Source organism: Phasianus colchicus, chromosome 8, assembly GCF_987193195.1.
Source record: "Phasianus colchicus chromosome 8, bPhaCol1.hap1.1, whole genome shotgun sequence".
Lineage (NCBI taxonomy): Eukaryota > Metazoa > Chordata > Aves > Galliformes > Phasianidae > Phasianus > Phasianus colchicus.
Genome location: NC_143443.1, coordinates 5,196,074 through 5,210,092, shown reverse-complemented (window position 1 = coordinate 5,210,092; position 14,019 = coordinate 5,196,074). Strand labels below are relative to the sequence as shown.

General features: G+C 36.9%; 1 protein-coding gene across 3 annotated transcripts in view; it reads right to left on the bottom strand.

Annotated features, from left to right (window-relative positions):
- NRG3 (neuregulin 3) overlaps positions 1-14,019 on the bottom strand; it is a 360,960-nt gene that overhangs the window by 102,322 nt on the left and 244,619 nt on the right. For all 3 annotated transcript variants that reach the window (XM_031602565.2, XM_090144756.1, XM_090144757.1), the window contains exon 3: positions 1,773-1,846. In XM_031602565.2, the coding sequence (XP_031458425.2) occupies positions 1,773-1,846 (74 nt within the window). The remainder of the gene's footprint in view (positions 1-1,772; positions 1,847-14,019) is intronic.

The window sequence follows — 14,019 nt, the reverse complement described above, 5'->3', positions numbered from 1 at the left end:
TATGCTTGAACACAGAAATGGGGCTGAACAGCAAGTCTTCCTCTTTTGAATGCAAATGAGGATTAAATACAAGGTAAATTTCTAAACTGACTTGGAAAATATCTAATTCACCTTTTCCTTCTTTATTTATTTTGGCCAAGGGGCACTTATTGGCCCATAGGAGCATCCGTATCTACATAGTCAAGGTCTCCTGTCCTTACAGAACCTTGATTAGGTATTTCTGAATATGAACCTTAATGAATTAAAAAAAAAAAAAAAGGGCATTTCGGTAGAATTTTAGCTTCATACTGGGCAGAAACAGGTAGCTGAATAGATTTACGATTTTATGGAAACAGAGTCAGACATCAACGGGAGTGTCTCCCATGTTAAGACAAATTTGTGCAACTAAAAGAATGCTGCAAATAAAAACCAAAAATACCATCAGCAGCATGCAAATCCTGCAGGGCTTCTGGATTTGTTAGGCACATCTTAATACAGGGGTCTTTTCCTGGGCTTTATATTTTGTCCATATAAATTTTAGTGAAACACTATACACCCCTGCTCTTGAGAGAATACCACCAAAGTCCATTGTTAGAAACAATCAGTTTTTAACCACTACATCCTTTCACTAGTTCAGTTTCCTTTCCCCAACGTTTGGGATGCAAAGTACCTTTTTCCTTGAGTATATACAACCGCTATGTTTACACATTCACATAAGACTTGGCAGAGATAAATATCTGCCTATTCATTATAGACTTTGCACTTCACAGTTAAAGGTCAAGCAAAAGGAAAAGCAAAACCAGATACAAAGCCAAGTATAATGGGAGCTATACAAGACAAAGAAGTACAAAACAACAGGTATCTTTGGCAACAGGCTTTCACATAAAAAAAGGACAAGAAAATAAAGAGAAAGCACAAAAAAACCTTAGAAGAACAAGCATTGTTCTTCAAAAACCACAGACAAAACAATCCAAATGACATTTTAAAGCGTACCCCAAAAGCAGTAGACTTAAATACATTAGAGTTTCTAGAAATAAGAATAAAAATGACACATTGGATATGACCCTTTGCTGTATGTCACTTTGCTTAAAAACTTAATATGAATGATGTTCATTAGTAAATGGATTTTCTTTCAAAAATTTTATCTTAATATTTTTCTCACGTATTTGTAACAGTCAGTAGAATTTATAAAGTGGGACAGAGGAGCAGAACATACGCACGGGTATTCTAGCACATACTGACAGATGTGATAGAAAGTTCTGTTCCGTATTAATAACTGAAAGCAGCACATCTTTATTCTGTAAGCACAGAGCAAGGTCACTCATATAATGAAAAATATAGTTTTGTTTAAACTGAAGGAAAAGTAATAAATAATAAAGAAGATATTGTGTAGATATTATTATCTCTGAGGTTCTGGACAACAAGCACTCCTTTTCTTTGAAGGGAGCGCTCCATAGCCTGAACTCATCTGTTTTTATATCATATAGTTTCACCCGTTCTCAAGTCAAAAGTGCAGAACCATGAACATTTTGGTTTTGAACAGGGATAGCACTAATCCAAATCGTAAGGAATCGAGTTTCCTAATGACCTGTTCTGCTGCAGTGCACCATGCTTTATTAGCACAGAGACTGGGGGATGTGTACTTTTGTTTCAATCAACAAATGCAATCCAAATCCCTACATGCAACTACAGAGGTCCATAATACATTTTTGCGACAATAGGCAAAGGGTCATCTCGCGTGGCAAGAATAGCCTCCAGAACAGAATAAATATGTAAGAAAACATTTGACGTACTTGGATCTGACAAGATTGAGTCGGTTTTCGGCAAAAATTGGTCACAGCGGACTCCTTGGTAGCCCTCTTTGCACCTGAGAAAAAGGGGATAAATGACAAACATACGCATGCGATAGTAAAAGGTTAATTTCAAGGCAGAAAATCAACTGAAATTTTCCCTGTCAATGCTGTGAGGGACGTGCATATTTAGAGTTATTTGAATTCTTACAGAAGCAGGTTTCTGACTGAAACAGACAAGGACCACACAAAATAATAATTATTTTAAGGATTTCCCCTCAATTATTTCTGGTTATTGGAGAAACTATCAAAAGAAATGTCAGTTAAGTGCAATTCTTCTTTTAAGTATTAAATTAAACATCATTTAAACAGCTAAAGAGTCATCTTCACTCAAATAGACATTTGCAGATAAAATAAACTCATTAGATAAAACAAAGCTTTATAAAGTTTCTGTACTGCACAAAACCATGAGATTTGCAACGCGTTCATCTTCGGATGTTTGAATAAGTAGGGAACGCTTATCCAGCCATTCATTTTAAGACAAATTCCAACTGTATTTAAAAGATAATGAGTTTAGGCTTGATAGGCAATATTAGGCATTGCTCCTAAGTGAACTTCCTCAGATATCCACAGAAATACATTTCAAATCATATAAACCAGAATATCCCGCTGTCTTAATAAAACCAAATTAGCTTTGACTAGAATTCTAATACCGTTATTTATCTTGAATCCTTACTTAAAAAAAAAACTCCATTTAATGCATTTGGTCTGTTCTTAGGACGATCTCTTTCAACTAAGCATACTGAAATCAGGCCTTTAATTATTTATTCACTAAGCAGTTTCACAAAGAGAAGTGATGGACAGTTTAATTATAAACGATAGCAACAGGGACTCTGTATCTCACCAAGTTCCTGAGCATCACCCAAACAATACGTTCAAATCAGAATCAGTATCTTCATGAGGATTGACAACTGTAACTTGAATTCTGTGATAATGTCAGGAACAGAAGTTATCTGTTCCTTCACAACATTTCTACTCAGACTTCCTCTGCAAGTTGCCTTTTAAAATGCTTTTCAGTTAATAAATTGATACATGAGAAGTGCACCTTTACCATAATGGATACAGGGAATAGAAAGCATATTTGTGAAGAAATCTATAAATTATAAGAATTCCCATCAGATCCAAAATCCTACAGTAAGAGGAAGATTTAAAAATATTGACGTTACGTCAAATCTTGCTCTTTGCCCTTTTCCCTGAAAAAGGGAAAGGCTTTTTGCTTTCTTCCCAGTGGTACTTTGGAGATCGGATTCTCATTGGCAATTGTCTATCTGTAAAACAGACTGGAAAAAACAAGTTCAGATCCTGTGGCAATGGTCACAATTTACCAGTCAAGGAAAAAATGCTCTGAAGATATTTTTTATTTGTTTTGTTTTGTCTTCCTGCCCCATGCAATATATTCAATCAAAAGATGTCAATTAGTCAGAAAAAAACTCAAGAGGTCATCATAAATTCAGACACTGCTGCATGCACTTTTTTGCATCCAATTATGAAATATCTGACGTTGCCTTACGTGGAACAGAAACTCATCTTCACGTTCTTGCAGAGGTTTGGTAGAGCTCATTTCAAAGCTTAAGAACAGCATTCAAGGGTGGCAATATTCTCTTCTTTGTGCTAGCATTTTCTATTAACATTTTAACAGACGTTTGTGCCAGTCCCACTTACTACCCTATTCAAACTTGCAACCAAACTGTTGGCTTGCAAGTCATACAGATCATTCATCACCTAGGCCAATGAAGCAGTCACAGAGCAGTAACACCTGCAGGAGCTGATCTTAACACATATTAGTGTGATGCACGCTACCAAGCAGGGCGATGCAGAACAACGCTATCGGTACCCTCATGCCAGCAGGATTAGCCCTTCCTTCCCCTCCAGCAGTCATCAGGGCCAGCAGAGACAGGAGTCTGCTGCCTTCTTTCCATATTGTTCCACACCTTTTATAACAAAACAAACTTTGCTATCTCATTTCGCAGCTGAGTAACAGTCTGTACCATTTATTCCAGCTGCCAGACAGCCCTGGTTAATTAATCGCTCGTGCCAGAATTGAAGACGACGACTTTGCTGCCAAGGTATGCAACAAACTGGGGATCACTATTCCAATCCCACCAACTGTCAGGGGCCAAACATCAGTCTTATACTTGAGGAAAATATTTGTTCCATCTGGCAAATGGGGCTCTGAATATTCTCATTTCCACTGAATGCTGTTCATAAGAGTTACAGTTTATCAGCTGCAAATACTACAGATGCATATAAAGTTGATGGCCTTGAAAACATCATGGTATAAGACCCCCCCTAACTGGTTAAGTATTGCCCAAGTACAGGATCAAGTTAGATGTACTTCTAAGGCTTTCATTTCCCAACTTCTTAAGAGCAGTGGGTTGGAACAGAATGTATCACAGTCTCCTCATTGTACACCTCCTGCCTTGTAAAACTCAGCATCTCTGGAACCCGACTGTGTATTGCTGCTACTATGCTATGCAATCCGGAAATAACAATGGTGCTCTGTTTCTTCTCTTAAAAATAAATTGGCTATCTCATCAAACTATTACTTCTATCTTGACTATATCCTACGTACACTGTTGCTACTTCAGTGTGAAACTGAAGCATATGGTAATCAAGTGGTTGACTGACTTGGATGAGTCTTAAGTAGCATTTTCACTTACCTGTACACTTGGATGAACATGCCAAAACAAGCATTTATTTTTTTTATTTTCAAAATGGAATACAGAGGTGGCTGATAAAGAATAAATAAGATACTTAAATATAAAAATGTAATGTTAATGTTACACTAAGATGACAACTATTATAGCCATACATAACTTGTGTTTTAAACAATGTTTCAATAAAAATAAAAACTAAGTTCCTTAGCTTCATTATCAAATGTCTTTTGAAATCCTTAAGACAACGACAAGTAATAAGCATAACTGCTTTGTCAACATCACATCAGATTTCAAAACTCTGTAACGCAGTTTTGTGAAATTGAAGCCTTTTAAAATATACATTTGACAGTTATAACACTGAAATACAATAAAAGCTGATGTTGTGGCACCCTATAAACTTTCTGAAGTATCAGCCATCCATCCTACATTGGGAAATGCGATGGTTGTACTCACAGCGTCTGATAAGTCAACATGCTGTTAATTGGCATCACACCTCAGAAGGAAAAAAGAACAAAAAAATAACAAAGAAAACCCCGCTTACAATTATATTACAGCTTCATTTTTTTTTGTCACATTCACAAGTATATAGACAAGTCCAGCCGCAGTGGTTAAATACTGCCACACAGTACAAATCGTTGCATTTATATTTGTGGCTGTATTAAAAAAAAAAAAAAAGCTGTGAGCCATCAGGAAAATCTTGATAAATACTTAGATACAGCTGGGTGTACAAACGATCACTTAATTATATGACAAGCAAGGGTTTATTAGCAATGCCTTCAGAGAAGAAAGCAAGCAATAGTAGGATTGCTCATAGTCAAGTGAAAGCTCTGACCTGCACGTGAGATGGCAGCTTTCAGCTATGAGCTTGTACTGCAGCGTGAGCTCCAACTCAATAACAGAACACACACAGTTCCTACAGCGTTATGTTCTATTAACAGACTTGGGCATATGCTCAAGTGAAAGTCTCCATAAATAGAATTACAGTTTCATTGCAAATTAAATATGAGTAAGAAATCCAGAATTTTTCACTCTGATTTTCACCAAAATAATTTTATTTACCTACACTTGAGACCAAAATTATCAACAATAATTGCTATGATTTAAAAGCGGTACGAAAAAAAATCCAAGGTAAAGCCAATACTGCTAAAAAAACCTAAAATACAGAACATGTTTAAGTGATAGCTGCTAAATTCAGACAGGATTACTTAATGTTGCGTTCTACACATCTTGCACTTGGTAATATAATTTCTCAAAGATGGTGTTTTTTTAAGGTTATCAAGACAAGCTTTACTGTGCATTGCACTTACGTAGTCACTCACAACCTCCTTTCTGTGGAAAGCTACATACAGTAATACATTTCTCACTCCTGAAGGTAAGGTCTTTTGGTGCTTGCTCTACTTAAGCACGTTTTCACTTAGAAATCAAAAAGCAAGGAAATTATTTCCAAATCACACCAGTAAATTGCCACTGTACCAAAATATAAATGGCTGGAAACCATACAAAAGTGCATCTTTTATTTATTCTCTGAGTGAGGGCTCAGAGATCATAATAAAGAAATGTTCCAGCGGTCAATAAATTTTCATCACGTACGTATTCACACACACAGCATACAACACACCCTAGCCTGGATGAGAGTGTCAGCTACATAACAAATTATATACTGCAAGACATGACGTCCCATGGGCCGTTGGGTTGTATCAGAGCCATGTGTGGAATATGCTACAAACAATGAAAAATAATTTCTCTGCTGTTCAAGTAAGCTAAAGTTCAGCTTCTCTGCTACCAGCTGCAATGACCTACACAGTAAACAACAGAAATTTGTATGAGGATTGCTGCAAAAGCAATGTCCCTATTTGATTACTGTGGTCTTTCCCAGCCTAAATATCCGGACAGCTGCCCCTCTCCACACCACACAACTGTGACCCTCTGATCCAGCCCACTGGATCCCTCCAAACAGCTCTCCAACCCCAAGCAGATTTTCCAACCAGCACTGGTCACACACCCACCGAGCGTACACTCAGACTGCTCCCCACCAAGACTACCAACACAATCTCAAACACAACCAGTCCATGGAAGACCACCTGCCGCCAGCTGCCAATCACATCCAACACCGTCCACAACAACTCTGACATTCCTCAACCCGCCAACAGTATTCCCATTCCAGCCATAAGCAGCCAGCCTCTCCAAGAGAATGCTGTCAAAAACAGCATCAAACACTTAGCTAATGCTGAAGATCCATGTGGGATATCACATCACAGAAAGAGATCAAGACAGCTAAGCAGGGTTAATCACTCGACACTTATCAGATGAGTCTGGCCACCCTATACATGCTATGTCCTTGTATTCTTCCTGATAAATAAATAAATAAATGAATAAAAATAGAGAAATTCCATTTAATCTCAAAAAATACGAGGAAAAATAATGATAATGAAAAATAAAAAACTCAAAAGAGTGAAAAGACACATCTCTGCTTCTGAGACACCTCTAATCACGCACAAACAAGTAAAATAGCAGTTAATCCTTGGAAAGTTAATAGCTTTATCAGGTATTGTTTACACCCAACAGTGTTCATACTAAAATACAGTAGTAGAAGGAATGTTTTAATTCAAAATGAACTAAGCATTACTGCAGATTTCTCCCAGAAATTGCTGCAGACAGGGAGCATTGCTGAGAGAGATGACATTTTTCTCTTTGCTAATCTGTTTCTGTAGTTTCACAATGGAAAGACTTTTCCAAGATACTATGACCTTTCAAAACTGTTTCATAAAAGGTTCGTGTAATAACTTACAAGCAATCTGTTAGAGGAAAAGCCATGGCTTTTCTTAATTGCAAAGTGAAGGTGGGCACTAGGCTGTAGGAGCTTAAGCTGCCAGTGGTCAGGTCCCATTTACACATGCAGCAGGAGGCACAGAAGGAAAGAGGAGGAGGAAGGGTGGCAGCACCTAATACAAAACCAGTTACAACAGCCTGTAATAGCAACACAGCAAAGTGGCATTTCATTAATACTTTTGATCTATTTAACACCCCAGCATATGCATGTGAATAAAGCTCAAGGTCTTACCACAACAAAAATGCTGGATTTTAAAACTATCTTATAAAATTGCAGAGTTTTTCCTCAGGGGTTTCCATTAGTGAAAAAGAAAACGTGGTTTATGTACAAATAGCATTATGGATTTCAAGTATTCTTTCTGATGACCATACTACTGATGCTCTGCACTTAGATATGATTTTCCATGCCTACTACGCACTGAAGCTGCGCTTCCATACCTACAGCAGCAACACAAACTCAGTTCCCTGCTTCGAACTTTTAAGTGCCCAACCGCATTCTTGAGCATTTTTTCTGCGTATATCTGCTTTTCCTCTTGCATTTTTATTTAAAAAAGTTGACTTGTGTGAAAATAGATCATACAAGTCTCGAAAAATGGACATTAAGATTTTTGGACAAAAAATCACCATTCTGTCCATTTTCTTTAAAAATATTGCAATTGTTAAAAGTAAGGAGAGCAAGTAACCATGAAGGAAATTATACTGAATAGGTACCAGAGAAGAGTGAAAAAGTTTTCCTATGTCATTTGCTCTAAAGCCAAGCTAGTTAAAAAACTCTAACTTCAATAGGGAAAATGAATAAGATTTTCTAAAAATCATGGTATTTTTCAGGCTGGAAATTGTCAGTGCAGCTCTCTAAAAAAGAAGTACTATTATGCACTTGTTGCAAATGGCATAGAGATTTAAAGGTCGTACCTACAAAAACCCATGTCATCGCCTAGACTTAGATAATACAACTTGCAACTAATTTGTTGACTTCGGTCTTTCAGGTTCCTTTAGCCTTGGAGAAGCAAAATGGGGATACTTAAGTAAAATTGGAATTCTCTAAATCCTCTGTATTAACCACTGAAATAAATGAGGCTTTTAGCATTTAAAAAGGAGTTATGTGGATTTGATTTAAATGCCTTGTTCAAGGTCACGCAGAAAGTAACAAATTACCATTTCTCTCCTTCTCTGGGTGGTTGTCTTTCTATTGCATAAAGAGCAGTTCAGAAAAAGAAAAATTGGCAAGACGTATTAGAAAAGCCATTCAATTTCTCCAGGCCTATGGCAGTACTTGAACTAGTCAAACTTGTCATTTCCTACTCTCCTCAACAGACCAGGTTTTCAATTTTGAAGGTGTTCCCTTACACAGGGGAAAAAAAAAAAAAGGTAAATACCATTAATCAATGCACATATTCCATGCAGAATTGTTGTACTGCAGTTGTAGACTCGAGAGTTGACTTAAAATTCAGGTTAGCTTCTATATCCTGAAATTTGCATGTGTTGTATAACAGATAATTGGTATCAAAATTTACTTGCAGCATACACACACAAATAGATGATCAGTGAATGCACAGGTTTTTGGCTTTTCATGTGAATGAGAATTACCTTCACCTGCTAAGGATAATGAAACTCTTCAGAAATATTTTTTCCCTCTTTTTTCAATAGGACACATGTAGATAGAAATTATATAACACACACAGCACAGTTTGAAGAGTCAACTTCGCAAATGACTGCAGTCTAGTTTCAGTGAACAGATTCAAGAACAAGAAACAGTTTTGTATTTGTTTCTGGTTGTAGTCGTATTTCAAACACTGTATAGTTATGCAAGCAGAAAGCACTGAGATTTATAGAGGCCCACTGATGCTGCTCCACTACTCAGGTTTGAGCTAAGCTGAATTCACTGATTTCAGGAGATGACTTCCTCTTTTGTCCTCTATACATCATTTCCCACCACAAACAACAAAAAATTCTAGTTTTCAAATCCTTTGTTTCTCTTCAGCTGGAGATCAACCAGAACACACTGACATGACTGGAACACACTGACATGACTAGAAAACATACATCCTAAGGATCATCTGGCTTATTCCACAATTTGCAGAAATGAAATCTTACTCTTTCTATCCATCCGGAGTGCTCGTCTGCTGTGTCGGAGAAAAATTCAAATCTGATAAGACTGCATTATTCTGCTACAAAAAGATACGGACAGAAATGCACACGACAGACAGACCTAGACAGAAACAGCCATCCAAGATATACAGTGGGCAACAATGACCAGCATTTACAGGCCAAAAATAATCAGTTTGCTAAGGAAATCTAAGAACCATTCTGGAGCACTGCCAAATATTTAGCTATGGAAGAATTCCGAGGAAGATGAAAGGAGCAATGGATATGCAAGATTCATATGCAAGTAATGGAACATGCATACGAATCTGAAACTAATTGATACAAAAACTTTTTAAAGCGCTGTGCTGCTAATAGAACTCATGATGAAACTTAGAATGGAGCTGGAAGATATAAGCAAGTGTATGCAGTCATGGTTGACAAGGCCAAGGTCATACTCACCTTATGCTAAATCTGTTTAAACTATGGTTCCAGGAGAAATTTCATTGCTTATACTAAATAAAAATATATATACTTAATATCAGCTTAACTTTTTAGAGCTATTTTTTAGTAAAAATCAAATGTTATGAGGTCAACAAGTACTCATGCTCAACAGAAGTTCACTTACGCTTCCAAATCCACATAAACAGTGCTTAAACTACATTCTCACTCTGGGCTAGACAGGCAGAACCAACACGCATAACAAGTTTAGATCATAAATATACTACTTGAAATATAACCAAGCATCAACATCAGGAAAAGAAAATTTCAAAAAGAGACATTTGAATCAGCTTAATGTTTTTCATTTTAATCATTAAAATTTTTCAATTTTTATCTTTTGTTACCTTCTATTACTGATAAAAAAATGGAATTTTACAGTCTGTACTGCGTAAACTGTGTCCTGAGTGCCAATCTTAACACTAAAGTTACTGGTCTGCAAATGTTGGTCAACTTCAGTAGATATGAGCAAAAGTTCAGCAGAAGCTTTCAGAAGCAACTCTGGGAGTAAGTGCATTTCAAAACTGTAATTTATAATTCTCTTTACTTTTTCAAGAAAGATTTTAGTTCTGTATCGTTCAAATTTAATTCAGTACACGCAGTTCAACACACGCTTTTCTAGTTCACGCTGCACCATCCTTTCTCCTTAAAAAACTTCGATCCACGAACCACAAAGCATTAGGAACTGTCTCAGAATATCACCTAATAAACAAACTGCTTTACCAACTAACTGAGCAATTACCTGGCTGCTATTCTGGATTTAACCAAACAAAAACTGAAAAGATTTGATTAGGTTTTTCCCCCAGTATACCTCTGCAGTGTGATAAATAATTTACTATAGATGATAAATGAATATATTCTTTCATTATGTATGGCATTCATCAGTGATGAGAAAGCTTTTGAATAAATGGAAAGTGTTTTCATATCATATTCAAAAGCCTCATGAAGCTAGGGCGTAGATAAAAGCCACATCAATACTTGAAAAACAAAAGAAAATGAGATCCTTGCTTTACATTACGTCTGATCAAGATCACCATCTTTATAGAAGTCCTTCAAAAGTCCTCCTCAAAAACATTTTTAAGGACTGAACACAGGTAAAATAAAAAAAAAAAAAGATGCCCAAAATCAATAAAGAAAGGACTAGAAGATATTATAAGTATAGATGCTATCATGGCATTTGAGGCATTTTTAAGAACAGCTATAACAATAAGCGAGTCAATGCTAAAGAAAGATGCAAACTCATTAATAAGTAGAATAACACATTTGTTGGAATTTTTTTCCCCACTTCTCTCTCCTCAGACACACTACATGCTGAATAATGCAAGTTTTCGTTTCAAGCTACTTAACAGAAGCAGCAGACGTAGACTTCTGTTTTGACAACTTTCAAATATTCAAGAAAACAAAATGTACAACATAATTCCTAATTCAAAAATAGAGCCAAATATACTCAAGATAAATAGTATTCCTGAAATGTTTCAAGCCCAGGTAGTACTACAGAGGATCTTTTGATGATCATGAAAAAAATCATACAAGACTTTCAGTCCAGCCTTGCAGATTCAAAAAAACTCGTGTCAAGTTTCAGTAAAAGATTTTAATGTCTATTTTAGACAAATTTTAAAATATTTAAGGAAAATCAGATGCTTGTCCAGTAATGTATATGCAATAACATCACAAACTCCTCTCCAACATAGCTTGAGATCACATCAAGCCAATGCTTATCCAGAGGGACAGACTGCTTCTGACAGATGCTCAAAGCTTCTCAGCAGTTCAGGAAGGTATTCATTTTGCTTTGTTGATTACTACAATAAAAAGAGCTCGTGTACAGAAAAAGTGAAAGGAAACTTAAAAATCTACTGTGTTGAGCAGGTCAGAACTAATTAAGTAGTAAAGGCAAATTTAAGTTTGCTTTCCCATACCCATGATTTAAGTTAAGGAGTCTTTGACACTATTTGCTCTCTACACAAATTTAATCAGATCTAACATGGGTTTAACAAATGGAGAACTAAAAGGAGTTATTAATACATGACTCCATATGGAGAATGTTTTCTAGGAAAAAATACCACAAAATACGTGCTCATAATCTTTCTTTAGCAGCTCAGAAAAGAAAAAAAAAAACAACTCTTGTAGACTTGAAGATTCAGCCTTCTAAGTCTGGAACACTAAAAACCCCTCATCTACTTAGACTGCCAGCAACGAAATAGGTAGTGATGATCTTTAGTGTCTTGGGTCACGGAACCTCAAAGTGGATCGGCGACTGGGGCAGATCTGCTGAATCCTCCAACACCACTCCTTTGAGACAAAATAGCCTCACAGACAGATGGCCCTTGCTTTGAGACACAGGCTCCTCATGAGAAGCACAATCTCACTTTAAGGTCTCCCGCTGTTTTAGAAATTGAATCACAGAATGTCCAGGGTTGGAAGAGACCTCCAGGATTTTGAATCTCCAACCCTCCCGCCACATGTGGGGCCACCAACCTCCACATTTAATACCAGCCCAGGCTGCCCTGGGCCCCATCCAACTTGGCCTTGAACACCTCCAGTGATGGGGCATCCACAGCCTCTCTGGGCAGACTGTTCCAGCACCTCACCACTTTAATAATAAAAAACTTAAAGAACTTAAATTGGATCTCACCTCTAAATGAACTGCAATGCAAAAGGTCATTTGCTTACTAGCCCAAAGCACTTAGAAAGCCCTGAGATGGACTGTATCAGCAGTAATTTTTCTGATCTGAGATGCTCTGGTCTCTTCAGACACAGATTCAGACCAGCTTTCTATAGATTTTCAATTCCGGCAGAAGTTGGTACCTGGTTTGGAAATAATCAAAGCCATTCAGGAGATGTCAGTTAAAATATCCATAAACTACTGACAGATGGTCTATACAAATGATGCCCTCTCACTTCACAGCAGGAAATAAAAATGCCTCTGCTACTTTTATTTCATCTCATCAGCACACATCTCATTTTATAGATCAGAACAATTTGACATGCAATGAAATTGCCCAACAAAGATCAAATAGAGAAACATTTTTGAAAATAATTCTTTCTTAGCATATTAAGTATAATTTAGAACCCAGAAAACGCGCATTGTTAAAATTTAAGTAAGACATTTTCTGGAGGTATTTAAAGTTGCTGACTGAGAAAATCCAAACCTGTAAAGTTGCCGGCCATTACGCAGAGTGAACTAGTAACAAGTCTCAAGTAGTAGAATTTCATACACAGAGACAGCTGTATCTACTGTACAGCCATTATGGTATCAGTTTATATCGCTACATAGAATTAGCATGAAACTAGCAGCTAGGGCTCTCCTGCTTGTGGATAAACAGCTGACCAGTCAGCAAAAACCACTGGGGTCAACTGACCAAACCTAGTAAGTTTAACACCTACAGAAGGTAGGAAGCAGCAGCTTTGTTGACATTACAGCAGCAACAACAGCTGGCAATCCACTAGCTTAAAACTGCAATAGGTGCAATGAAGAATCTAGCCCAAGGTCAGAAGTTTATTCTGCTCTTTCCTATTAGCTTGGTGCCAAAATAAAGGGACTGTAGCAGCTAGTGTTGGAAAAGCACAAAGCCCGTTATAGGATCAGAGCCGCTCAAAAGAAGAGACATTTCCCAAACAAAATACAATACAAATGAGCAATACAAGACTCTCACTACAATAAATAAGGAGGAAAGTTAATTGAAGCTGAAATTATATGCCTAACAAAACGGTACCAACACCACAAAACCCCATATGTTTTACACAACCTTTTATGAGAACAAGGCAAAAAACAATTCCCATTTGTTCCGCTGTGAAATCTTAAACAGAATTCTTCTTAATTTCCTGTGGGTTAAAAGAGCCCACACCTACTCGTATTCTACGATTTCTGTCCTCCAATCGTTAATGCAAGCTTATTAAGTTTCTCTGGCAATGTACTGATGTATTGGTGATTTAGCAAAGTTTGGATCAATCTGTTTCAGACTATAGAACGTGTACTAATTACGAGCAATAGTATTTGACTATTGACAGTGCTTGACCTGTTAGTGACATCCTTCCCCGTTTGCAGAAAATTCAAACTTCTCCAATGGAAAATGAGAACCGTCAATTTATTAACTATAAATAGGAACGCAATTCTGTGCTACAAA